This window comes from Medicago truncatula, chromosome 2, assembly GCF_003473485.1.
Source record: "Medicago truncatula cultivar Jemalong A17 chromosome 2, MtrunA17r5.0-ANR, whole genome shotgun sequence".
Taxonomy (NCBI): domain Eukaryota; kingdom Viridiplantae; phylum Streptophyta; class Magnoliopsida; order Fabales; family Fabaceae; genus Medicago; species Medicago truncatula.
This window is the reverse complement of record NC_053043.1, coordinates 42412830-42440809: the sequence shown is the minus strand read 5'-3', so window position 1 is coordinate 42440809 and position 27980 is coordinate 42412830. Positions and strand designations below refer to the sequence as shown.

Here is a 27980-nt window from a genome sequence, read left to right as displayed (position 1 = left end):
TTATAATTCTTATATTATTATACGATGATATGAGTTAGCTGTTGATCATCGTTAAGAGTCTTACATTGGATTTGAGATAATCTAACAATGTGTTTATAAGTGGGGGCAATCATCACCTCAAAAGCCGGTTTTGTGGGGTTGTGTTAGGTTCAACCACAATTTTTAAGATGGTATTAGAGTCTCTTCAAGATCCATCGGGCCACCTGTTATCAGGTTTCCGTTATCGGGCCACCCACCATTTATCCACGAACGAAGCCCAATAGTGTTGGTCGTGATGGGGTGTGTTAAGAGTCTTACATCGGATAGGAGACGACCTGACAATGTGTTTATAAGTGGGGACAATTCTCACCTCACAAGCAAATTTTTGTGGGGTTATGTTAGGCCCAACCACGATTTCTAAGAATCATTAAAAGATCATTGAAAGAATTTTAATCACACAACAATACTTGCACCATGTAACATAACATTTTTCAAATTGAATAATAATGCATATTTGCATGGAGTTGACACATGCATTGCCTATGGAATGCATGGTTTTAAATAAAACTGAATCAGATTCTAACACAATATTTTGAAAATTGTTTTCATAGTGTGGTTTAGCATGGTATATGCCATTTAGTGGAAGTTGTATGTCCAAGGATAAGAACAAATGTATACAAAATAAAATAAAATTATAAGCATAGTGTTACATAACATAATAATTGGGATGACAAATGTACTCATGATTCTTACATTAAGAATCAATTACATTAACCATGTAGTACAAGTCAAATGCAAGGTAAGTGGACCTATATGTATGCACTAGTACTGTTTTAAACCAAATGCAAGTATAAAAGCAAGTACAATTCTATCTTTCCTCTTTTCATTAAGTCCTGGCTGCTTAGGATTCCAAAGGATAGGGACTGTATTTTTGTGCCAAAGAAAGAATGAAAAGTTTAGGGTCCATCTTACTTATATTTTAAATGGTGCAAGCTGAATAAGTACCAAACTTATTGAAGGAGACAAAACAGAATGTATTCATATTCTATTCGTTTACCTCCAAACACTCCAATATAGGAAGCATCTTTGCACAATTTTTTTTCTTTCTTTTATTAACATCCAATCTTGCATGTTATGGTGGTTTAGTCAATGGAATCCAATTTATCTAAGTTCTTCATATACAACCAATTAAGATGTTCCTTCACAATGTCTTTGTCTCAAGACTTTACTATTGATCTTAACATTCATTTATCATGATATTAATTAAAGAACAATGTACATGCAGGACTTGGAAAAATGACAACAAGATCAACAAGGTATGGAACAAAATTTTTATAGGCTTATAAGTTCTTAGAATCTTCTTCTCTAGAACAAAAATAAAGGATGGGCTTTGGCTGTTCCAAGTAGAGAGGGATATCAGATTCTTTAGAACCAAGTCATAAAATATGAAAAAGAAAAAAAATATACTCTTACAAATTTGAGCATATGATTCCCACTTTTATCTGGCAAAAGAATAAGAATGCATATTGGGTTAAAATTTCAAGGATCAATTCTGGAACCTAATGCAGTTTGGAAATTGATATATTTGCATATAACTTTAATTTCTTTATATTAAAAATATTTTAGTTCATGTACAATTCCTGCACCTGAAACCCATAATGTATTTGGATAAAGCTTGTGCAAGGAAAATTAAAAAAATCAATGATTTCTCTTTGAATTTGTCAATTAGGCCTAACTCAACCCCTAAAGTTAGCTCCAAGGTAAGCAAGGGTTGTTCAAGCCTTATAAAATGACCATACTAAATTTTTCTATAATGAGAGTGGTTGAGCGGATACGTGCTCACTGGGTGGATCTATTGTCTATGTTGTTCGGAGTATCAAGTGTGAGTAAGAAGACTCACACTTTTGGTGAAGATGTGGTGTCCGAACCATTTGCGTGGTTGCTCTTAGCCTAATGTGATCATCTCATATAGTTTATGGCTCCCCTGTGACCCAATTTGGTATTAGAATCAATGGTTTGAATAAAGATGGTCAGATCCTTGTATCGGTAGTCATCCCAAAAGTGTGGTGGCCAGACAACCTATTTTGTTAAATGTATGTGAGTCAACCGTAGTGCAAGTGTTGTTGATGAAAGAACTTTCACTTTAAGGGAGCGTACCCGATGAATGGATAAACTCACACTTGAGAGAGATTGCTGGAGCTCAAATGGACAACACTATCTAAGAATGGAAAGTGTAAGTTGAAAAATGGCCCCACAAGTTAACAAAAGTAGGAAGGAATAGTATCTATTCATCAGGTCACCAACCTAGAAGGATTAAGTTTAATTTTCAATTGGTTCTATTCAAGATTCCATACCTCAATCTCTTGTATATAAATACCAGTCTCAGCATGCTTTCAGCTGAAGAGAAGGTGTAAAGAAGTACCAAGACAAGCTCAACAAGCATTAAAAAATTCTCTTATATTTGATACTATCAACCATAAAAATACTTCAAAACAAGGCTCAATCTAGTTTCAACTTCCATATAGGATGTATCATCATCATCATCAAGGAAAAAATATTCACTCTTCTTCAAGAATGTCAATACCATCTGAGAGGCACATGTTCCTTCAAACAGGAAATGGTTCTAGTGATTCAGGACTTGTGCTCTCAACAGATGCAAAACCTAGATTAAAATGGACACCTGATCTTCATGCAAGGTTTATCGAAGCAGTTAATCAGTTAGGCGGAGCGGACAGTAAGTATACATATACTCACTCTCTTTTGGTTTGGATCATCAAATCTTGAGTAACATAGAATTTTAATTTACTAAAGAAAATTTAATTACCATCTTTCTATTTCAGAGGCAACTCCAAAAACAGTAATGAAACTCATGGGAATTCCAGGGCTTACCTTATACCATTTAAAGAGTCATCTTCAGGTAAAAATATCATTGATCCTTTTCACAATTCATAGTCCTTCAATTACTGATCATCTTAACCTTTTTGTCACCAGAAGTACAGATTAAGCAAGAATCTGCATGGACAAAGCAGCAGTAATGTGACACACAAAATAAGTAAGAGAACAAATTTCTTTCATTTCTTCTAATCTAAAAGTTTGATTAATCGAAAGTGCTATTTACTAACAAGATACTTATATTTTATTTAGCAGACACACATGCAACTTCAGTAAGTGATGAGAGGCTTTCTGAAACCAATGGAACTCACATGAATAAATTAACCCTTGGACCACAGACTAATAACAACAAGTAAGAAAAACAAAACCCTTTTTTAATCACACTCTTAATGTAATCTTGTTTTATATGAAAACTCTACCACTTTAAGATTTTATGCTGACTTTCATATCCCTTTTGGTAGAGATTTGCACATAAGTGAGGCGCTGCAAATGCAGATTGAGGTTCAGAGAAGACTCAATGAACAACTTGAGGTGAGTCTTTGCAGCTTAAATATATATGCATGTTAATTTTGGATCATATCAGATCCTCTGCAGCGACAGTAGAGCTGTTAGATCTTAGTATCATTGATTTTGAATGTAAGATCTAACTTTACTGCAGCCGTTGCAGAGAATCCAATCGCGTTAATTTTGTTTCTTGAATTGTAAGAAACCAATATTCAAAACCTGTGCCAGGTACAAAGACACTTGCAGCTAAGGATAGAAGCTCAAGGGAAATACCTTCAATCAGTGCTTGAAAAAGCTCAAGAAACACTTGGTAGACAGAATTTAGGAATAGTAGGGCTTGAAGCAGCAAAAGTTCAACTATCAGAGCTTGTGTCAAAAGTATCCTCACAGTGTCTGAATTCAACATTTTCAGAGATGAAAGAGTTACAAGGATTTTGTCCTCAACCAAACGACGGCTCGATGGACAGTAGTTGCTTAACATCGTCTGACCGATCACAAAAGGAACAAGAGATCATTCAAAATGGAGGGTTTGGATTAAGACACTTCAACAACAATAATAACAACCATGTGTTCATGGAAAGAAAAGAACAACAAGCAACAGAATTAGCAGGTTCTGTTCAAAACCTTAGAAACAATGAAGTACTAAAATGGTGTGTTGAGGAAGTGAAAAAGAACAGTAATTTTCTAACTCCATTAGGAAATAATAATGAATTAGAAAGAAATCATGGAAATTTGTCTATGAATATTGGAGTTGAGAATCACTTAGATATTGGTGAGTTTCAACAAAGGAACACTGCAAGATTGGATCTAAACAGTCGTGGAGATAATAATGAAGGTGCTACAACTTGTAAACAACTTGATTTGAATAGGTTCAGTTGGAACTAATATGAGAGAGTCAATTTTAGCAAAATGGAATAAGTTTATGCAACAAATTATGAGCAATGATGAATTTGTAATCGACCATTATTATGAAGGAGATAGCTCCAGTAATATCGATACAATTTTATTCTACCTAATTCAAATTAAGTTCATGCTATCAATGCCATGCAAGCTTGGTATGTGGTACGTAACATGCATTGGTTGTTTATGAGTCTAGTATCATGTCTTTAACTCAAATATTAAAATTTTAAAAAAAATGACATTAGCATGATGAAGTAGTCTTATTAGGGTGTGTTTGGATTGAGGGTTTAGGAGGGGAAGGGAAGGGAGAGTTTACTTTTCTTTTTTAAATTACGGACTATATAACATGTTTTTCTAAAATAAATTAAGTGTGATTGAAGTATTATATAATTGTTTATCATGTTAATATGTTAACTATTTAAAAAATATGTCATAGTATCCGTAATATAAAAATGAAAAGTGAACTCTCTCTTCCCTTCCCCTCCTAAACCCTTCATCCAAACACACCCTTAAGATATGTTATGATGTATATTTGAGATTTTAAAAATATTGAAGGAATAATGTGATAGATGATCATATATTTCGATCATTACTTTAATGGATTTTAGAAACATTTTTTAATTTCTTTAATTTAGAAATGAAAAATATATAACAATTTTTTTTTATAGAAATTGTAGATGAGATAAAAATATATATTCAACAATGAGAATATTATGATTATATGGTGAGTACAATAAGGCTTATATAGCCATTGAGAACAACTAACTGTTCTAACTAATTAACTAATATTACTCCCCACAAGTTGGAATATGTATACCACACTTTCATTTTGATATTGATACATGTGGTTTCCACATACACAAAGAATTCATATTTTGTGTATCTTACATGGGGATGGTATAATGTTTATATAGAGAAAAGAGTGTCCATAAAACATTATCCTTTTGAAAAATACAAAAAAATGTTGAAAATACATCGGTTAATTTTTTTCTCAACTATCCTTTTTTTTTTTGGATAAATAAAAAATGCCAATAACGATATGTAACTGCTTAACAAAAAATAAGAATAAAGTTGACTATTAATTTTCTTTACGAATGAAACTAAAAAATGTCAATTCGACTAAAAAGAATGAATTTTGATTGCTTAACTATTCATTATCTTTATGATAGAAACTAAAGTATCAATCAGGCTAATATCATGAAAGAAGAATAAAACCAATTTTTTTGGCGTTCTTGAGAAAATTTGACATATGTTTGATCATGATCAAATCAATGAAACAAATAAGTGTTTTCTTTAATTGTCTTGCTCTCTCGTGCTTCGTCGTTTCATGAATACCATGAGGGTGAGTGATGTGTGTGACTTCACTTAATCTTGAGTTAAGAACGAACTTTCTCACGTTTGATAGAAACTTACATTTCTGATGGAAATGGAATGAAAATGAAATAAATCAAATTAAGATTCAAAGGAAATTTTCATAAGAAACTTTTGAGGAAACGATATAGCGGAATAAATCTCTGAAAGCATGTTCTCGTGAGCTTAACTAAGTTGGTTGGGACAATACATAAAATATGCAAAGTATCCCAACCACTACCAAAAAATCTCTGAAAGCATATTACAAATATTTTATAGATATAGTTGGAAAAAAAATATAGAAAAATATATCGAATAAATGGAGATTATTATGATCACATGATAAATTATAAATTTAATTATAATTTTGAATTTCTTTTACTTTTTTTCTTTCTTTCTAACTCACCATAATAATTAGAGTCTTCGACATCAAATATCCCATACAAAGTCTTTTAGATTTGATATTATTTTAATCCTCTAGTCAACGCAAGATATCGACATCAAATATCCCATATAAAGTCTTTTGAATTTGATATTATTTTAATCCTCTAATCAACGCAAGATATCGACATCAAATATCTCATACAAAATTTTTTAAATTTGATATTATTTTAATCCTCTAGTCAACGGAGGATATCCAATTTTTTACACATAGAATTAGACCCGCGCCTTCCATATAGGCCACAAGAATTAATACTGTTTTTTTCTTTCTTTCTTTTCTTTTCTTTTCTTTTTCCGGAAAAGAATTAGAACAATCCCATTTCAAAAGTAAACAATCATGTAACTACGTCTCTGTAACACCAACTTGGTAATTTGAAAATGTTTTATGTTTACGTGAGTCCATCGTAGTCTTGACGTAAAGTGGGTGCCACTAATTTTTATTTTTTAATTCAGTGACATTGAAAACATATGTGATTGAATTAGTAAAATGATTGGAAGGAAATATGCGAAGCCAGATGGGTTCCAAAAGGTGGACAAATACAATGGTTGATAGAATTGTTCCGTGATTATGGAATAATCCGTGAGGAATCAATCCTATCATATATAAGAAATTTAAGTCCTAAACTAGGGACATAGCCAAAAAAACATATTAAGAGACAAAAGTGAACAAACTTTGACATGATTAATTGTACATAGTTAGAAAGAAGACCGATTCGATTATTTTAAGTAATGAAACCACTAGTGAAATCGACTTCTATGGAAAAATTTGTATAGTAGATTGGTGTGGCATATATATGTTAGTAGTTCAAAACAACTCATATGTTTATCAATGCTTTCATATCATGCTGAGTGTGGTCTTCAAGATTGGTGTCATAAAATTTCCAGTGTAATTCATTGAGATTCAACAGCCCTCGAAAGCATTTAGATGCAATCTTTTACGTGGAATAATTGATGAAAACATATTAACAAGGTAAAATTGTTCCCGAGATCACAACTTAGTTGACAATGACATGCATTGTTATATGCAGGGACCGTAGTTCGAACTCAGACACTCCACTTATTCATCTTGAAAAAGGTGAGTTCTAGCCACTAAACTACTTGAATAAAAAAACAAGGTAAAGTTTAAAAGTTCTTTATAAAAAATAATTTTTTTTTAGCTCAGTTTGACTAGGTCAAATTTTGAGCTTGGAATGAGCTATAAGTTTTTTTTTTTTTTTGGTGCTAGCATACAAGTTCACATGAACGAAGTAGATTGTATATTTTTATTATTAGCTTATAACATTTTTTTTAATAAGTTACTTTAAGTACGATTTGAGCTTATAATTTTACTAAATACTACAAATTTAATTAATTATTTTATCTACTATCAAACATCTTATTTATTATATGTTATATAAGTTTAATGTTTATCGTCTATCTTATCCGTTATCCATTGATTTTTACTAAACATAGCCTGAATTGTAAAATATAATTTTTGACACATGTATGATATTTTAGAAATCAGGGGTGTGAAAAAACCTTTCCTAAATTAAACTAGTTAGAGTAAACCGAATGAAATTGGCCCAGCCCAATTTAATATTAACGATAAGGATGGGCATTTTGGGAATAAAAAGAGGGTACAAGAATTGGCATATAAAATGAACACAAAACCTAATTCATACCTAAACACTACTTGATCTTATCTGAGCAGAGAAGCCGCGGCACACTTTTCATCTTCCATCTCACTCTAGCCGGTTACGCTGACGGCGGAGCTTCCCTTCCCGGTGGACTCTGCCCCGTACCCAGCCCGATTGTGAGGTGGAGACCGTTTTGCCGTTGGAACTCTGCGATGAAGACTGCCCGCGGTCAGAGCCTCTTTCGTATTGATTGCGTTGGGGCAGTGATGGCCACGCGGGCTGAACAATTATCAATTTCACTGTTTTATTTTTATGCATTTGTTTTGTTTATGATATTTTTTAGTTAGCTACTATTGTGCTTTTTTGTTTTGAGTTGGGTTTGTACCAACTACCAATGATGTTTTTTAAACAATCCAACTTGTCTGAGGTTGTTGTTAACCCAAGATCCTGTTCGCAGGGTGAACCTACTTGGTGTTGCTACATTTCCAATGACATAAAGAGATTAAACTGAGGAGCTGTATTAATATTGTATGGTAACACGAATAAATGCGGTCTGCTTGTCTATTATTTTGTGACTCCTAGGCTACCGTTCCTGAACTTACTTGTACAGACATTGGCGTTTTTTCAATGTCCTAACTTCTAATTGAGAAGTTCCATTTGAAACTTTCCAACTAGTGTAAAAGGAGATGGAGATATTCCAATGTTTGTTCAGATAAGTAGAAGCTTCGAAGAGATAATATATGCAAGGGGTGCTAGGGATACATTTACACGAATATGAACATCACCTTTTTATTAACCTGTCTGTTTTTTACTATGATTTTTGTGATTGTATTGACTGTGGTAAATAATTTTATGGGAGTATAAGCTGTTTTGAGGAGCACGCTTATCATCATGAGTGCTTTCTCTTTAGCTAACTCCTCATATAGATTGAGTGGTGTTTAAAGCTCTGTCCAGAATTAGTTGAGATTGGAGTTACGCACACCTCCATATGATATAAAAATTATTGTTTTGGTTTAGTTAAATCTTGTGGATGATTTTTTAGATTATCAGGGATTAATTATATGGTTGGTCTCTGTAATTATTCAATATTTGTTTAGATTTTATTCTGCATACCATCATTATTTAATCCCACGGCAACTTTCTGTTTTGATTTTTAATATTTTTTTATATTTCGAAAGTTGAAGTTTCATATAGGAATATTAAGATAGTTCTTTACTCATTTACAAGTTGAAGTTTCATTTTATGTCATTTTAACAAAATTTGTTTGTTCCAAATTATGTCATTTTATAATATCAATAATTTTTATTTTATTTTTCTATTATGCCATTTTCTATTTATTATTTTTATCTTTTTTTAATTATTTTAAATTTATGTTTTCTATACCTTTTTGTGAAGGATATCTTTTTAAAACAACTCGAATTACGATTTACTATACAACGTTAACTACATTTCCTAAGTGTTTTTCCTTTGAATGACATATAAAATAGAATAGAGGCTGTATTATATGTGTCATTTGAGTTAGTTCATTAATAATTGTGTATAGAAAATGTAATTGATGTCGTATAGAAAATAATAATTGTGTGTTGATTTACAAAAATATCCTGAAAAACATTAATTAAAATAATTAAAAAAAGATAAAGTAATAAATAAATAATAATAGGCATTACAGAGATGTAAACTTTAAGATTTTCTGCTATTGTAAAATTACATAATTTAAAACAAACAAATTTTGCTAGAATGACATATTTGGCATTGCGTGGTTTGTGCAATTTAATATAAATTGTTTGATTTATATGCTCAACTAAATATGATATTTTGCCTGGGTCATTATTGTTTAATATTTGGATAACTTCACATTTATTAAAATATAACTGTTTTTTATAAATAGGATCGGAGGGAGTATAATTGATTCAAATTACACTAATTCATCGTTAATCATACATAATCAAATAATCACACATAATCAATTCAAATTACACAAATTCGTCGTAAATCGCACATAATTATATAATTATACATAATCGATCGAAATTACACAAATTCGCCGTTAAATATACAATCACAAATTTGACGCCAATACATTAAAATTCAACATTACTGACACAAATTTAAACATATTATACTTTTTCATGTTAATAAATATTACATTTCAATGGATAGAACACAAAGATGTAATATGTTATTTTTAACCATTAACCTAAACATGTAATCTAAGTAACATGTGATCTAAGTCGCCATCATCACGGGTAACTTGGAAAATACACGGTCTTCCAACTATTTTCATCTTTATCCACCATTAGGTTCACACATAGCACATGTACAAATATACAAGATGTTCTTTGATTTTTACCAATATGGACGAAGTATTTGTTAAGTTGTGACTTCAACCCGTTCAATTTGTTCGTGGGGGTTAAGAAGACCTTCATATTTTTCTTCGTGGCGTAGTATTGGACATGACCTTCAACTTCAACATGTGCATCTTCAGACATGTTTCACTTCACAGAAGTTTATGTAATAACAAGTATGGTAATAAAACCAAGTGAAAGATAAAATAAATAGTTGAATAATTAGATATTAAAAAATGCAAGCAATAAATGGCGTTACGTAACCGTCCACCAACAAATATTTCACTTCATATATTTATATTATGTATGCTGTATATATATATATATATATATATATATATATAAAGAGAACTACCCCTTTCAGCTCTTTTGGGCTGGATTTTTCTTTCCAAAAATGCCTTTGATTTTTAATAAAAATAACACATGTAACAAATAAATAAGAATAAATTTAAATATTACAAAAAATGTAACAAACACTATATGAATATATATGTCTGGGTTTTTTCCTTTATCATTTTAAAAGTGTAACAAACTAGATGAGTATATTTATACTTACTTTTTCATTATCTCAAGTATACCCTTAAACAATTTTTTCTATAATAAAGATTGTCGTTAGTGTCATTAAAAAAAATGCTATATTATATTTTTTTTGTTATATTGTTGGTGTGATTGATATATATAATCTCGGTTAGTTTGGTTTGTTATAACTTGAAAACAATAAACATTTATATTTTTGGTTTTAATCAAAATCAAAATTTCATTAAAAAACACAGTTTATATGTTTTAAACGTTAGCGCAATAATCACGTGTCCGTCTTTTTGCTAGTCTATATAATGTTAGTTACATATTAGGAATAAATATCGCCGTTACATAACCGGTCACCAAATAATATATCAGTGTAATATCGACAAAAAAAGGATGAACACCGACAAAAAAGTATCATAGCCTATCAAACTAGCTAATGATAGGGAATTATCTTCATCTTCTTTAATTACTTCAAATTCTCCTTGGTTTTTCGGGAGTGTCGCAATAAATTGGATTGAGATGATTTTTCGGCGGTATCGGCTCCTTAGACATGAGGTCTTTGAACAAAACTTGTCTACCCATAAATGCAAACTCTCATTGCTCAGCCTCATCAATCTTGCGATTCTTTCACTCTGTACAATCTATATATGCAATTCCACCACTATTTGTTGCAGGGTGTAAATCATTCATGATATATTGAAAACACTCCTATGAACCAAATATCGGTAAATAGTCTTGCTTATTAGTTTTCGATAAGTGCAATACGAACCAATATGTGATTTTCCTCATCCATGTCCATGTGTCTAGCTATGACCCGAAATCCATAATTACCACCCCTTTTGCATTCACAATATTTTCGATGTAAGGTCTCACGATCTTTGACATTTGTTTAATGTATGGTAAATTCTGAAACGGTTGTGTAGTAGGCGTTGAAGTTTGTGAGCGCGAGTAATTGCTAATACGTGCACTTTACTTCTTTGGAAGTGATGTCTTGATTTGTGACGATTGGCTATCGAAAAATTGAGAATCAACACGCTCCCATGTAGAGCGAATTCGACATGTGGATGAATTCTTTCGGTGTAGACTTCACTCATTTAGGCGCTCCCTTTGATACCACCTTTCTTGTAGGTAGAGACAACATTGTGTCTTGTAGAAATGCTAGTTAATACATCACCTCTTTAATGTGAAGTTTCATTTTGTAAGAGATTTTTTTGAGACGTTATTGAATATTGGAGGGCATTTGAGAAGAGTGAAGGGTGGAAAATGAAATTCCATGAATGATTTGAGGAAACAACCCTTTCCTTTCGGCTACAAACCCAATTTAATTTGTGCAGCTACCATACCATTACAACATTATTAATTTGTGACCATTTTACTATTTGTGACTTATGCAAAATAATACTCCCTCTTACCTTATAGTATAAGTAAATATAGCTAAAATAATTTGGTGGCCTCATATATATTCAAAATTATCAAATTTAATTATATTCAATGTGATTGTTCCTAAAATAACTCTTATTAATTCTCCTATTTTTTGGCATGTGTGCATAATCATAATGCAAATTTAATTACAATATTGCAGTAAAGATTCTTAAAAAAAAAGACTTGTAGTAAATAATGTTTTAATAATTGTAATTTATATCTTAATATGTGTGAATCAATACATTTTGCTTAGTCATCGTGAGTATAGTTTAGTTGGTAAAATAATATATATATGTAAGGTTTAGTTAGAGTTCAAACCTTGATCACCAAAAAAAAAAAAAAAAATACTAAATATCATACCGAATGGAGTATGTAGCGGCTGATGTAGTATCTATCTTCTATTATAAATGCAATGCACTATCCCCTCTTCTTTGTCGTGGTGCAAAGAAGGCCTAAAATCCCAAAAGAAAAAAAGAATAAAAAATTGCAAGAAATTCTAACAAGCATGGGAGGAGACTCCAATAGTATCATCAACTAGATGAATCATCAATTTATCCGAGATAGGATTTTAAAGAATGAGTAATTTTGAATAGTTCAATTAAACCAAGATCAAAATTAGCAAAGAAATCTCCACTTCGATTTCCTTAACGTCAAATATGGTTGGATTTGACGTCTCTATTCCTCCAACCTACATTTTTTATTAGAAAAACTAATTAACGTTGGCATATCGTAATCCACCATGTTGTTTTGACAAACCAGATCTATCAAAACTTTAGAGTCACTTTTCACGATAGAGTTTGAAATTATTTCACTCCAAGCTATCTCCATACCTTGCAACATTGCGCGGTTTAGAGCATCACAATGACCAATTTTCCAAGCATACACATTTTTGTAGGATTTTTTAATTGATTAATTATTTATTTTAAAGATTTATTATATTTACTATTAATTTTATTAATAATTATAATCAATTGGTTTTCCTTGACCAAGTCTCATGCACGTTTTCTTTTAATTGCACTACCTGGTCACATAACCGTTGTTATTTACTTGGCACTTTATGTTGGTCATTCCTGATTAACATGAGACTTAGTTTGTAACCGTTACCATTGATTTATTTTAATGAGTTATTTATATGATTAAGCTACATGGGGAGAGAAGAAGAATAGGGATACGTAAGTTACATTGAGAGAGAACATTGTTAGATGCTTTCATCTCTTCTTTTTTCTTTTGGTCTCTAATAACAAATATATACTAAGTTTCCATGAGCATTCAAAAGTGGTTTCTGAGACCTTACTAATTCACATGCGGTGCTAGCAAGAACTGACTGTTGTATCCTGGAGAGTACTAGCCACGAGATCTACTGCATCGGGTAACCTATTCGAGATGGCGAAATACTCTTAAACCAGTGCTTCGTGCACGCCTCAGTCAATATTCGATAAGTTTACATATTCTCTATTCTATTGTATTTAGAGTTCTATTAATTTGATGCTAATAATTCTTGCTGTCTATTACCTTATAATAATTCTATGTGGTATTTTTCCAACAATTTATTTCTTGAGGAATCTCGTTGAATTCAGTTCTTATCAAGATTGATTCTAGTGAACATGCATTATTTTCAGTTGCGAAAGACTTATATTCTACTTCAAGTGGTTGCTCTTTTTGATCCTTCTCTGTTCACCCAATTTGTGACCCCCTTTTTTGTTATTAATTTTAGTCAATGATTTGATTTTTTCTAGCAGTAACTTTCCAATATAATATTACTGCAAGATAAGATTATATACTTTAGTCAAATTTTTGACACATGTCAAAGACCTTTCAACATCTTAATGTCCATATTTAAGTCACAAGCTTGCGTTACCAAGCTCGGCATATACTTTAGTTAAATAGAAACTTGAAGCAAATAGCTAGATAGGTGCTATGATTATTAACATTTTGGATACTTTATCTATATCTCGCAGGCACCTTTTCATAAACTGTTTGTCAATAATTTGATTTTTTTCTAGCAGTGAGTTTGCACTATAATATTATCAAACAGTGTTAAGAATCCTAAAATTTTATACTATGATTAAAATTACTTCAAGATACACTTTAGTTAATAGAAAAGAAGCAAATCTTGGAGATATCAATATTAATTTTTTGGATACTTTAACTATATCTCGCAGGCACCTTTTCAATTTTCATAAACTGTTTTTCTATTTCTCTTTAGCTAAAGTTGGATTGGAGCTTCCTCATCATGCACATAAAGCTCAATTTACATGTACAATAAACATAAAGGCACCAGAACAGATGATTGAAAAGTAAAATAAATAAATAATTTTTCCTAGATAACAACTGACATTTTCTAAATTAAGCAGCCAAACAAGAACCACTTGTAGGACTTTAATTATACATCTATCAGAAATTTGTGAAATGATTCTGAGAAGGTTGAACCATTTGCATGTCTGTTGTTGTTTGGCATGAGTTATCATCACTGATCATGTTCCTGTTTGAATATAACAAAAGAAATTGGTCATATATAAATTACTCAAAAATAAATTTCTAATTAAAGATAAAAGAAAAATGGTTAGTGGATGAAAAGTTGAGCATAATTTTTCTATAAGCAAAATTATAACACCATTTATTACATGAAAAATATCATTTAAACACAATTCAATGAAATTAAAAGTACTATCTTAGTAAAATTAAATCAAAGATCATAATTAAAATGTATTTCAACCTACAAATATGCATCAGATTAATTACTAACTAAATGTAAATATATAATTTAGAATATATTTAACTTACTCTCGTGGTCTTGATGCCCAAAGAGAACTAAGAGCTCGAAGTCGTCCATAATATTCTCCAATAACAAGAAAAGAGCGTACTGCTTGACGAAGTGTGAGTAATCGACATAATTGGTGAAGAGTTTGTTGCCTCAAGTTATCGGCCTTCAATTGAAAAACATGAATGAATGAGACTTAATCAATAAGCAATAAGCTAATATGGAAAATAGTTGAATCTAAAATATAAAATAAAATTTTATGAGCAACTTCTTAAAAATTTAACTAATCACTGGCAAGTAAAATTCTTATACTACTACTCTATTAGTATATGTTAATAATAAGTTAGTGATTATGTTAGTTTTTAGGGGTAGAACCCTAAAATATAAAACTCTTTTTAAGTGTCATTTACCTCGACAACCAAGCTAACTTCTTAAATTTACTAGAAAACATTTGAGAAAATGTCTTTAATTTAAAAATAAGCAAGATGAGCATCTCTTTCCAAAACCAACTTTTGAATAAAACATTTTAAGATGGAAATATTACATCAAGCTTATGACCTAACTAACTTTTGAGCAACATGATGGAACATTTGTAGCTAGCAAATTCATATATTAAAACTAAAGCATTATGAGATTAGCAACATATCTAGTTAATTGGAAAGAGTGACGTGACAACCAAAGTAGTGGAGGTAATTTAATTAAGATCAACATATGTAATTACTATTATTATATATACAGATGCAAAAAGGACATAAATATTAAATAAAGAAAACAAGTCAAAAGCAAAATGTCAATAAGGAAAAATCATGCAAGACAAAGTAAAAGAAGGTTAGATACTCTCAAGTTGAATCAAGATCGGGTTAATTAAGTATTTTAGCATCAGATAATAACGTTATATATCATTGTATGAATAAAATGGTGTCCCTGACGATGTATATATGAATTAAATTCTACTATGTACCTGGCGAAGAAAACCTTCAAGATTGGAAAGCTTGCCTATAGCAACAACCATTTGTTGAACACCATCAACAAGGGGTCCTCCAGCAATGGTGTCAACAAGAGACTGTTGCAACTGGTCAAGTCCTTGTGAGAGAGCTTCCTCTGCTTGCTGAGAAGAATGCCTCAGTCCATACATCCCCATTATCTGCTGCTCAGCTAGTGGCTCCAATTGTTGGATCAACATCTGACAACCAGATTATCAATATTAACACATTATTAATCTTAATGCAAATTAGTGTGTAATTATTACTGTCTGTGCATGCAATAATTTACTGTTACATTGGAACAGTAAGTTCGTACAGCCACACATCTGACAACTTATGAGAAAGTGACGTTGCGGAACGCTACTTATTTATTTATTTAAGTTAAATGAATTTTTTAGTCCTATTTATGTCTAAACGTAACCACAAGCTCTTTCTTCACCAAAATAAAAAACGAAGCTTTTTTTTTGTTTAAAATAATTTATTTCAAGTGTAAGTTTCATCTTAAATTATTAAATTAGATATTAAATGAGTGTTAGAAACACTATCTTAAACATCTCCTAATGACACTCACTTCACTTTTTTATTATGAGTGAAATCAGTGTGAATCTCATCACTTATGTAAAATCGACATTGATTTCATTCATTAAATAAAAAAGTGTATGTTATAAAGAGGTTAAAAAATAGTGTTTCTACCACTCTATGTACAAGCAATGATATGTAAGCAAATGAAAATAATCTTAAACTACTTCAAAGATAAGTGGTTTAATAACATATATGATCTAAAAATATTTTCTACAAGTGATTATCTAAAAAAATGATTTTCATTTTAATAAACAAACAACTTTGACTTTTTTACAGAATCTCTAAAAATTAATATCTATTCTACATCAAAAGCATTTTTTTTTACACACAAAAAAAAAAGTATTTTTTTAAATCTAAAAAGTATTGACGTTACATACTCCCATGATTATACCAAATTATAAACACTAATTATAGAATGAAAAGTATTGTATTGTACTAACCATGATAATTTCAGAAGGTCTAAAACCACCAATCCAAAGGAAGCAACGTTCAGCTTGAGAAGTCCACATGCCATTGATAAGATGAAACACGTCTGATTTAGCAGTGACACCTTTGAGTCTAAATATTTGATCATAATGACACAAATATCCATCCACCATTACTCTCATTTCATTATCTGTTAACGCCGCTTGCAATCCGTTTCTTAACTCCGTTAATAAACGGTTGTCTTCTTCTAACCATCTTCCATATTCCATGTCAAACATTGCACCTCCTACAATTTATTAATAATATATGTTACATTTTCATATTATGTCGGTTGTTTTGGTGACTAGCTAGTGCAATAATGTGGCAAGGAATGAACCAAATTTAATTTCTTGTCATTAAACAAAGTGGATTAATCATACTACGTAATGCGTTTCCTTTTCTTAAAGTGCATTTTTTTGTGCATGATAATTCATGATTATTTATTTATTTATTTACAACTCCTTTTTTTTTTTCTTTCAAAAGTTGTATTATTATTACTAACAAAAAGTGGAAATGAGCAGTATCATAATGGAATAAAGAAGACTTGTGCCCTCTATGAGATTTTAGGTGCTCATTTTAAAATAAGAAAAATGATATCTTGTTTGCTATTTAAATATGATTTTTTTAATATCTTTTGTTTTTTGTTTGACAACTTATATCTTTTGTTGTAAAATAAATAATACAGTAATTTGTAAAAAATGATATTTAAAAAGTCATTTCTGATAAAAAAAATCAAAGCAAGATTAGTTGAAAACAAGATTATTTCAAAGCAAAAGATGAATATCTAGCTAATAATTAAAAATGTAATCTTCATCGTATTATTATAGTTCCCATATAGAGCCAAAATAATCCAAGCTGCAAAAGAAATATTCAAGTGGCACCCTTGAAAGCAGCTTTAATATATAGTTTATACATGATAGAAAAGGACATAGTTTTGAATATTAGAGTTTATATATTTTAAAAAAGGTCATACTTTTTTGAACATAAACATTGGCCTATTGTATATTTTTATAATTCAAACACACGAGTTATTTATTCTTAGATTTCGGTCAGATTCAGAGACTTCTCTACGTTTTGAAATGAGCACCCAAGATCAAGTTTTGACTTTTACTTGTCCTTTAAAAAAACCTATATATACTTCCAAAAAAAAAAATTAAATTATAGTAAATGATGGTAAGTTTCTGAATGTGACAAATTAGAAAATACACATAATTTCATATGAAAAATAAACTCACCAGAGCTTATATTGCCTCCAACACCACCACTCCAATCCATGAACATACCCTAATTTTAAATTAACATTTATGTAATAATTAATCAATAAAAGTAAAAAATAATAATAAAAATAAACTATATATTATATAACAATATTTGACTTTAGTACCTGAGAGCGTGCTCTTTGAAGGTCTTGTTCCAATTGTGTAAGCTTTAATCTACTTGACTCAAGTTGTTGCACATAAGCCTATAGAAAAATTCAATTCAATGAGTAAGTTTCATACTTTCATTTTTACATTTTTCTACAACTTTTGTGTATCTATATGTATATGTATATGTATAGGACACACAAACCTTTTTCCTTAGACGACTTTTCCTTGCAGCCTCCCTGTTTTGTGCTAAACGTCTCAATGTCTAAAACAAGTACAAATTTTTTACCTTAGCATATAAAACATCAACATGAAAAAAAAGACATAATAAAAATGAACATTTGTACTTAAATATAAACAAACACCTTTGCATCAAGTGGCTTATCTGATGTTGAACCAGCTCCTTTTTTCTACAACAAAAGAAATTATCCATATATAAGTTTTATTTAATTAAAAGCAAAACAGAAAGACATACACAAATATTTCAAGTGTAGAACAAAAATGCATGGTTAAGCAAATGAGTGAGGGAAAAATAGAAAATTTGTTAAGCATATAAAAATGCTACACTTTTAATTCAATGAAGAACAAAAAGATGGCATGATAATATTAAAGTGTGCTCACTGAATTTTGAGAATGTTGAAGTCCATTTGACCATTTTTCAGTAGGAATGCAATCATCTTCAATGTGATATGGATAGCAAAATGGATCATTTTCAGCCATTTTTTGTGAACTGTTTCTTTAGACTTGTGTTAGAGAAACACAAGTTTTCACTATATCAAGTGAAGAGTGTGTGAGAATGAGTCACTTTTTAATGCGAAAAAAAACTTTGATAAGTACTCAAAAGATTCTCACTTTGTTTTTTTGTTAGTACAACATAATACTACTAGTATCCTTCTCTCTCTCTCTCTCTATCATGTTTTCATGTCAGAAAATCGTTCAGGAATCAGGAAAACTCTCTGTTGTTTTGATTTTCTGAAATCTGTTGGGATCTGTGCTGTTTTTACGTGACCAAGAAGATAGTACAAATTCAAAACAGTAAATAAAGAAAGACCAAACTTTCCCTTAGTTTATGGGATATGGAAACAGATAACTAAGTGATTTAACACTTTAACAGTATCAGTGATTATTTTTTTTTACTATTAACCTTTTCTTTGGCTGCTGCTGATATTTGATTCTGTGATGAAGAGGCTGTTCTTATAGCAGCAGAAGCATCATTGGATATTATCATCTTCTGTTGTTGTAGCTGAAGATTCTGCTGATCCATATTATTATTATGATCTGATGAAAAAGAAGATGCTTTTTTACTACTTAAGGGTGATTCTGGCTCAAAAGGGTTCTCATTTTTGCTTGATAGTGCTGAATCACTGCTTTCACCTCCTGATTTGTTACCACCTCCCTGTATTTCCAAATACAAATCATTAGTATATTCAAATATATAATTTAATCGGCTCATATCGTCGCATGCATTATTTTAAACGAATCGATGCGACAAGGGCTGAAAAACAATGACAAAAAAGCATGCATTCTATTTGAAATTGAATTGAACATTATATAAGAAGCATCTATGATAAGCATAATTAAAATAGATTGGTCAAAGATAGAGAGAGTATTACTACTGTTGAGGTTTGATGGAATCTCATTGGCCAAGAAGGGAACATTTCCAGTGTAGCAGCAGGTCTGGCTGTGAAAAAAGCTGCAAAGAATCATGAAAGAAAAAATCTGAGAGGATCAACCAAAATAAAAGGCTTTAAATTTTTTACCAAAATAATTGTAAAAGGTATTGAAGAAAAGAAGAACCTAATCTATTAACTTTATATTTCAGCAGTTATGGAGTCAGTAAAAATCATGCAAAAGGGAAGTGAGGTTTCCAAGTTTGTAACCCCACACCTTCCCATGTCTATTGCCTCAGAATCATTATGGTATTGGAAATGGTAACTATGCACTCTTTAGACATATTCAAACCTTTGCTTTTTTTCTTTCTTTCCCTCTACTTTTAGAAAGAGTTGGTTATGCTTATCTAAGGTCAGAAAAAAAGTGGTATTTGATAGAAAAAAAAGCAAAACTTACATGCTTTTGTTTCATCATTTCCATTCTTAACTCCTTGCAAAACAATTGCTTCTTCTAGCTCCCCAAAATCAAAACCAGATTCTTCATTCCTAACAAACAAACAAAAACATTATACTAAATTAAATACTATACAAACCAAAATGAATAAAACAGTACTGTCTCATACATTAAGCTTGATGAAGGATTATTATTATTAATCCTATGATGAATTCCATAAGGGACATGATGAGTTGAATGTCCTGTCTCAGAAAAATCAAGTTCTCCTATTCTTTGGCTCGCCATGCATAAATATTCTTTAGACCATTCTCATATCCTATAAAGCAAAATTCAATTCACATAAACAAACAAAATATAATCATATGGTATATAGTTTGTGCATACTTATATATGATGTCATTTGTGTAATTACCTTATAAGAATGATCAATAATTAGAATTGTATAAAGAGAAGCAAAGAAAGATCAAAGCTTATTGTTGTCAAAGTAATAATATCTAATATAATCTAAAGTTGTAGGCTGTGACAGAAAGAGGGTCCAGTCTTTTTCTTCAGATATGATCCTCTTTGCAACTTTCTATCTTTTATAAGGGGGGTGTCTATATCAATTTCTTTTCTCCTTCTCTATGAAGAAACCTTATTGATTAGTCTGTTTCACACACTGTCCTTAGTTGAATGAATATATTGAATTAAGAAAAAACTCACACAATATATTGTCCCAGAAAAAATTGTCTCAGGCTCATTTTTTAGACTTGTGGGGTTCAAAGGTGGCTCAAATAAAATATAAAAAAAATTGAATAAAACAAAAAAAAAAAAATTGTTTTTTCTTATTTATTATAAAATTGAACAGGTGGGGCCTATTACAGGAACCCACTAGAATCATTGACTCCTACTCCACTCTTCTATCTCTCTTGTAACCGCCTGAATTTTCTTATTGGTTCTTTTGTTGTGGGGCTATATATATGTACTTGTAAGAAATCAAATAAAACAAAGTATAGTAAAAAATGAAGAACTCATGCATTTTTGATCTTGGAAATGGGAACACAATAAATTCAGTATGAGTTCAAGTTGAGTTTTCTTTCTTATTGAAGTTGGCAAAAAATAGAAAGATAAAGTTGATTTTGTTACACATAGAAACAAAATATTTAGGCTCATACCGTTTCAACCAAAACATTATATACTAGTAGAATATAATAAACATAACCACTTTGTGTATTTAATCTTAGCTCTGAGATGGATTTGTTTGGTATTATCCCCTTTGTTGATGGGTCAACATCCACTCTCTGTCTTCACCTAAACCATGCCACGTTAAGATTCGTTTCTCCTTATAGAAATGCAAATCTTGTTGCAGATAGCAATATGTAGTACATATGGTAATCATCAAATACCAATACTTAGCAATTTCATTTCATTTTCCATCACTAATCTAATATGTAGTTTGTATATGACTATTTTTATCCTAGTTAAATCTCTAAACTTTATCTAATAGGAGTAGGAGTGGGCATGGTTTGGTTTATGATGAAAACTAAATCGAATCGAATTATTTGTTAAATTTAAATTAACTGAACTGAACCGAATTATGAACTATTTGTTAAAATTAAAATAACTGAACTGAATCGAACTATTTGCATTTTGAACTGAATTGAACTGTTTCAAACTGAATTGAATTGTTTCGAATCGAACGGAACTGTTATTATTGGTACCATTAAAAAAAATATATAAAAAAATCAAACGAAATTAAATTTTAGTTACCAAACTGAATCGAACTGAATTGTTTTGAACCGAACCGAACTGTTTCTGTTCAGTTTCAGAATTGTTAGTAATGACTCAATTTTTTTTTGTTTGGTTCGGTTCAGTTCAGCCGTTCGAATTGATTTTTTGGTTTTTTTCCCACCCTTCAACATGAGTACAGACATATATTATTCTTATTGATTAATTTTGTCCATTTATTTATGTCTGTTTTACAAAAATTAATAAAACATTAATGTCTTCTTCTTCTATTATACTACCATTTGCTATTTATTAATTTTTTTCTTTTCTAATTCTTTTAATATATTCTATTAATAAAGAGCGATTTTGTTAAATAAGTCATAATTTTTCTTTCTCATTCAAAACTAGTTACATTTTTAAATATAGATATTAAAATGACATATATTTTGAGACGGTAGAAGTATTCTTTAATCACACTAATCCGTCAACTTCAGACTAGCCTATTGAATGCTATGACATACTATAAATTATGAATGTCAAAGTTGATTATTTCCTCAATTTCAAAGTGTATCGATATATTGTAACCAAAAAAAGTCTATCAATATAAATTATAATTTTTTGGACCAATATTATTGACCACATAAAAATGTGTAACATATCCAAGGCATAAAAAGAAAGGACAGACAGAAAGAGTAGAAGGATAAAGGAGACTTTTTATGTAATGGACCCATGATCCATATCATAAAGTAAAAAACAATATTTTATACTTGTGGTCATCTAATACCTATTGCAGGTGTAATATGCCTCCTACCAATTATTCCTTTATGATGCCAATCATTGGTCTTAAAATATATGGTTTGGCTCAAAAAATATAAACACTCCAATGGGTTAGGTCAATATATTTTTAAAGTACATATTTTTATTTGCATAAATAATATACATGAATATATACCTTTGTCTCCAATATACCTTACAACTTCTCATTGATGTGGGGGTGTCTTTGAGAAGATTTTATAGCTTTAGACAATTTAGGTCATTCCTTCCTTGAATGTTTCACTCCCTTGAGCCGTAATTCTTTGAGGTCTCTTGTTTTACCTATCTAGAAAGGTGATTGGTCTGAATCAAATCCCAAAATTAATTATTCTTTTGTTGATTATGTTAAACTTATTAATATGTTAAGTCATTACGTGTCGACAAAGTGTGTAACTAAAAGTGCAATTTTTTTATTAATTTTTTTTACTAGGGTGGTCATAGGTGGACCAGTTTGCATCTTGGTCTAAATTCACATCGAGAGTAACGTTGAGCAGTTGTGAGTTGTGACCATTTTCTATAGGTGAATGGTCATTTGCAGATCAAGCAGAGATGTCATGTATAGGAGTTTTTCTTAAAGGATGTCACGTATAGGAGGTAACATTGCATTAACAATTCATATTTATTGACAAAAATCAATGATTGGCCATGGACCCATGATGCCAGGAGACAATGTAGTTTCTAAAGTTGTACTAGTATTGGTCACACTGCTTATTAGTGGGAATTTGACAAATTCCCTCACTCAAACCTATATAAATCAGTCGTTAATTAAATATCAGTAAGTTAGATGATTAGCATAAGAGGAGTTCAAAGTTGGTTTAAGATGTTCATTAATACCTATGGAAACAAGTTGGTTTTTGTTTAAAGTGGGCGGGAAAAAAATGATGTTTAAATTGGAGGGAAAAAAGTGCAAATACCTTTATAAACACGCTTTAGATCGGGTACCATCCCTTTACCTTAATTTTTTATTCAAAATAAAAATTGGTTTTTGCTTTAAAGTAGAAGTGCTTTCATCTATAATATTTGCAAAAGAAAAGCAGGTACCTCTTAAGTGTATGATTCTCTACGACATGACTCTTCATTGATCCAGGTAGATCATACTAGCATGTGGACGCCTTGTTGGAACTTATTTGTAATAGTGGAATAAAGATATAGAGGATTGTGCGTCATCCCGGTTCAAAACAGTAGCCACAAGTCATTGGCTTTTGGCTTGAGACGAGGTCTTTGTAGCATTCAAAAATCCGAAGTAACCTTCATGCAATTTTTTGGTGCTAACAGAATGTGGTGAGTTTTAATCCGGGTGATATTTATCTTCGAATGTCCCGGGTGTAACTTGGAGGTAACACATGATGCGACCTTTTGTTTCAGCAATGTCTCAAGATTTGTTTGTGATAATTGCACTTTTAAATCCACGTTCTTTGAGTTGCCCTTTAGTTGATGCATGTGTCTTCTTTGGAAAAGACCATGCAAGAGAAAATGCTCTTTGAGAAGGATAAATTGAACAAGAGCGGCCTCGAGATTTTTTCTGAAGATATGATATGTGGGATCCTACGACCCCTATGTGCTTCCTTATGAGAGGGAAAAATAAGTGTCGACTCCTCATCTGATTGAGTTAAAGTATTATTTGAACAATGGTTACGCCGAGAATGAGATGTGTTAGTTTAGTGAGTCTTTGAGAATTATTTATTAAAAGTTTAATTTATCAGGAATTGTTTTCAGTATTTTTTATTTCTTCTTTTCCTTTTGCCTCCCTAATAGATTCATCCAAACTCAGGATGGGGTTCGTACATGGCTACGAGTCATTGTGCCAATACATGGGGGATTACACCTTGATTTTTCTATTATGTTACCTATTCTGGATTGAGAGTAGAAATATTTTAGGAAATGAATGCGTGTACTTTTTCAAACATGGGAGTAAAATCTTTAAGCTCCCGACATATTCTCTCAAAGACAAATATTATCAAATTCGGAAGGTTTCAACGAATGCAAAGAAGATGACTTGCATCTATCGCGAATCAACGGATGAAGAGGGTGGTCTAATTCAGGTGCCCTTAGCCAATTTTTTGTTATGTTGAATTGATGTTTATTGGAAAAGGCCATGCAAGAGAAAATGCTCTTTGAGAAGGATAAATTGAATGAGAGGGGTCTCAAGATTTTTTTCGAAGATATGATATGTGGGATCCTACGACCCCCATGTGCTTCCTTCTAAGAGGGGAAAAATAGCGTCGACTCCTCACCTGATTGAGTTAAAGTATTATCTGAACAAGGGTTATGCCGAGAATGAGATGTGTTAGTTTAGTGAGTCTTTGAGAACCATTTATTAAAAGTTTAAGCTACCATTAATTGTTTTTAGTATTTTTTTTTTTATTTCTTCTTTTCCTTTTGCCTCCCTAATAGATTCATCCAAACTCAGGACGGGGTTCAGACTTGGCTACGAGTCATGATAGATATTTGGCAAGTGAACCAAAACTATCGAAGTAATAAATAAATTCGTATCCACGAGGACCGTTGTTAACTTCTACTCTGCAATTTCTTTATCAAAAAAGATGTATTAAATTCAAAGTTGCCCTAGGAAGTTAGATTGGTATTTGTAAAATAAACGGATTAAAAACAATAAAAGTTTGGTTTTAGAAAATTAGAGAGATGTATGGTTAAGACCTTTGAATCCTCCGAAGTTCTCATATGGTAATTTGCACTCCTAATTCAAGCAATGATTATCTAATTTAACGATAGATTAACAAAGTAATTCTACCCAATCTCTTGACCTAGAATTCTCCCTGCAAGTGACAACTCCTTAATCTCTTAAGTGAATTAATTTGAAACTGTTGGAGGTATTAACAGAACGTTAATCCCTGTGTCATAGCCTAATAATGATCTATCTCTAGCTTGATTACTTAGGTTAAACTTATTACCTAGATCAAAGTCAAAAGCCAGGGTTAGTGGTCATTCAATCTCTAAGATCGATTTGCATATTCATAAAGCTAGGGTTAGTAGTCGATGATAAACACAAAAAGCATTAAACATAAAGTAATATGAATTAAAACTAGACTTTCATTGATATTCAAATGAGTTCAACAAACTAGGGTTCCCATAGGATTACATCAGATTCATCTCAAGCTTAACCACAAAAGAATTAGTTACTCATAGATAAAGTACAAGATAACTAACGTAAAAACAAGGATTGATTCATACGTGTATTGGATGATTGACTATGAGTTTTGATGGTTGGCCATCAGATCTCCAAATCCTCTGCTCCAATATATGTCTTTTCTCTCTAAAATCGTGAACCCTTACTTTGAAAATGGACTTTTCTATTTATAAGCCTGTCAAAATCGGCCACTGAGCCCAAAATTCGGTGGCCGAATGCATTAAAACGTGTGCCAAGTCTGGCACAATCGGTGGCCGATTTTGCATCTTCGGGGGCCGATTTTTGTCGAATCAAAAGGGAGAAAATCAGCAGCAAATTCGGTGGCCGGTTTGTAAAATGTGTGGCCGAATTCTGACTTCTTCAAACTTCAATTTCTTGTTCTTTTGTAGCTTGCAGCTCCATGAATCACAATGAATATCCTTAAAATTACATGAAAAATGTCTAATAAACTAGTAATGACAGAGTGTCATCAAGTCACTATGCCGATACATGGGGGATTACACCTCAATTTCTCTATTATATTACCTATTATGGATTGAGAGTAGAGATATTTTAGGAAATGAATGTGTGTACTTTTCCAAACATGGGAGTAAAATCTTTAAGCTCCCGACATATTCTCTCAAAGACAAATATTATCAAATTCTGAAGGTTTCAACGAATGCAAAGAAGATGACTTGCATCTATCGCGAATCAACGGACGAAAAGGGTGGCCTAACTCAGGTAACCTTAGCCAATTTTTTGTTATGTTGAACTGATGTTTATTGGAAAAGGCCATGCAAGAGAAAATGCTCTTTGAGAAGGATAAATTGAACGAGAGGGGCCTCGAGATTTTTTTGAATTTATTATATGTGGGATCCTACGACCCCCATGTGCTTCCTTCTAAGAGGGGAAAAATAGCTTCGACTCCTCACCTGATTGAGTTAAAGTATTATTTGAACAAGTGTTATGTCGAGAATGAGATGTGTTAGTTTAGTGAGTCTTTGAGAACCATTTATTAAAAGTTTAAGCTATCATGAATTGTTTTTAGTATTTTTTATTTTTTCTTTTCCTTTTTTCAGGTGGCATGAAGAGTTTTCTGTGGTTGAAGGCCAACAACAGGGTTCCTCTACATATGGTGATGAGTATGGAAAAGCTAATCCTTACCTCATGCTTTGGTTCTGAAACATTTCCTAGCCTCCAAGGTTCCTAAAGAGGGCCTGATGTTGTTTCGGTAATTCTGCTTTCAAGAAATATGCGGTATCATATTCTTCTGTTGGTCAGAGTTCTAGGTCTGGTCCAGACGGAGTCCTCCAAAAAGTGTTTTCTATCGATCCGCCTTCCTTTGAGGAAATGAGGGTTGTTGTTTCTCCTCCTGAGTGACATTACTTCTCTACAATAGTCACATCAAAAAAGAAAGGCATCCTTGCTGAAGAGTTCCCTTCCTTTATGAAGGTTGTTGCCTTACTTTGTGCTTCGCTCCACATTGAAGTATCTTCAAATGACGAGGTTCAAGTTCTACGAGAAGAGGTGGCCAACTTAGAGCTTTGCCCAAAGCAGAGCAACACATGAAAGATCGTGTTAACCAAGGGGCTGGAGGTTGTAATCCGTCGGGTGGAGTTGAAGAATGGTGAGACTTTATCGGCGTAACCCCAAGAGGTAGGTTCTCGAGACAAACAAGATAAAGAGAGTAGATGAACACACACACACACACACAGTTCAGTCCGAATTGACCAACACTCACATAAAAGAGAAGCTTTTCGATCCACTATAAACGAGTCTTTACAAGACATATAAAAGAATTAAATAACTTAACTTCGAGAGCTCAATAAGAGAAAATCAAAATTCCTTATCAGTTACTGAATCAGTTAAAATCAATTTTTATTAGTAGAAAATTAATCTTTTATATATTTTATTTTTCATTCTTTATTATATATCTCTTTCTTAATCTTTTTCAAATTTTTATTATTGTTTCTCTTTCTGCTTATCTTCTTTCTCTAATTTTTTTTTTGGACAAACATACTTTATTATTATTTAGTATTCCTTTCCTGACTCTCTCTCTCGTACTTTTTATTTATTACTTTCATTTCTCTTTTAACTTTTCTTTTTCTCATCCTTTAAATAATATTCCACTTTCCCTTTTACC

The 27980-nt window shown here is 31.4% G+C and overlaps 2 protein-coding genes and 1 non-coding gene across 6 annotated transcripts; 2 read left to right on the top strand and 1 right to left on the bottom strand.

Moving 5' to 3' along the window:
• The first annotated feature begins 2384 nt into the window (after positions 1-2384).
• Positions 2385-4468, top strand: LOC11406589 (myb-related protein 2). 2 transcript variants are annotated; one of them, XM_003596769.4, is made up of 6 exons: positions 2385-2713; positions 2820-2896; positions 2971-3031; positions 3127-3223; positions 3333-3402; positions 3604-4468. In XM_003596769.4, exons 1-6 carry the CDS (start codon positions 2506-2508, stop codon positions 4258-4260), a joined length of 1170 nt encoding a protein of 389 aa, XP_003596817.1. In that variant the 5' UTR covers positions 2385-2505; the 3' UTR covers positions 4261-4468. The 2 variants fall into 2 exon arrangements, with proteins under 2 accessions (XP_003596817.1, XP_024631594.1); XM_024775826.2 differs by having other exon boundaries at positions 3124-3223; positions 3604-4445.
• A 3604-nt stretch (positions 4469-8072) lies between these two features.
• Positions 8073-8196, top strand: LOC112419614 (small nucleolar RNA Z278). Its single transcript, XR_003009739.1, has one exon. It is a non-coding gene; the product is annotated as a small nucleolar RNA Z278 (small nucleolar RNA).
• A 5906-nt stretch (positions 8197-14102) lies between these two features.
• LOC11408129 (transcription factor TGA9) lies at positions 14103-20913 on the bottom strand. 3 transcript variants are annotated; one of them, XM_013609492.3, is made up of 13 exons: positions 20606-20913; positions 20363-20509; positions 20197-20285; positions 19746-19822; positions 19274-19525; positions 18495-18539; positions 18335-18394; positions 18150-18227; positions 18001-18049; positions 16741-17012; positions 15697-15918; positions 14759-14901; positions 14103-14456 (listed from the first exon to the last, which is right to left on the bottom strand). In XM_013609492.3, exons 2-13 carry the CDS (start codon positions 20476-20478, stop codon positions 14369-14371), a joined length of 1491 nt encoding a protein of 496 aa, XP_013464946.1. In that variant the 5' UTR covers positions 20479-20509; positions 20606-20913; the 3' UTR covers positions 14103-14368. The 3 variants fall into 3 exon arrangements, with proteins under 3 accessions (XP_013464946.1, XP_003596814.1, XP_024632385.1); XM_003596766.4 differs by having other exon boundaries at positions 19743-19822; positions 20606-20911; XM_024776617.2 differs by lacking the exons at positions 19274-19525; positions 19746-19822; positions 20197-20285; positions 20363-20509; positions 20606-20913 and adding an exon at positions 18751-18964.
• Between the last annotated feature and the right edge of the window lie 7067 nt (positions 20914-27980).

What these genes read in the sequence shown, in the direction of transcription:
- LOC11406589 (XM_024775826.2), top strand. Translation starts at nt 2,506, where the DNA reads ATGTATCATCATCATCATCAAGGAAAAAATATTCACTCTTCTTCAAGA. An exon ending in TCAGTTAGGCGGAGCGGACA is followed by an intron (nt 2,714 to 2,819) that starts GTAAGTATACAT and finishes TTTCTATTTCAG; the next exon opens with AGGCAACTCCAAAAACAGTA. An exon ending in TAATGTGACACACAAAATAA is followed by an intron (nt 3,032 to 3,123) that starts GTAAGAGAACAA and finishes TATTTTATTTAG; the next exon opens with CAGACACACATGCAACTTCA.
- LOC11408129 (XM_003596766.4), bottom strand. Translation starts at nt 20,478, where the DNA reads ATGGCGAGCCAAAGAATAGGAGAACTTGATTTTTCTGAGACAGGACAT. An exon ending in TTCAAAGAGCACGCTCTCAG is followed by an intron (nt 18,050 to 18,149) that starts GTACTAAAGTCA and finishes ATTTAAAATTAG; the next exon opens with GGTATGTTCATGGATTGGAG. An exon ending in GACCTTCTGAAATTATCATG is followed by an intron (nt 15,919 to 16,740) that starts GTTAGTACAATA and finishes TCTGGTTGTCAG; the next exon opens with ATGTTGATCCAACAATTGGA.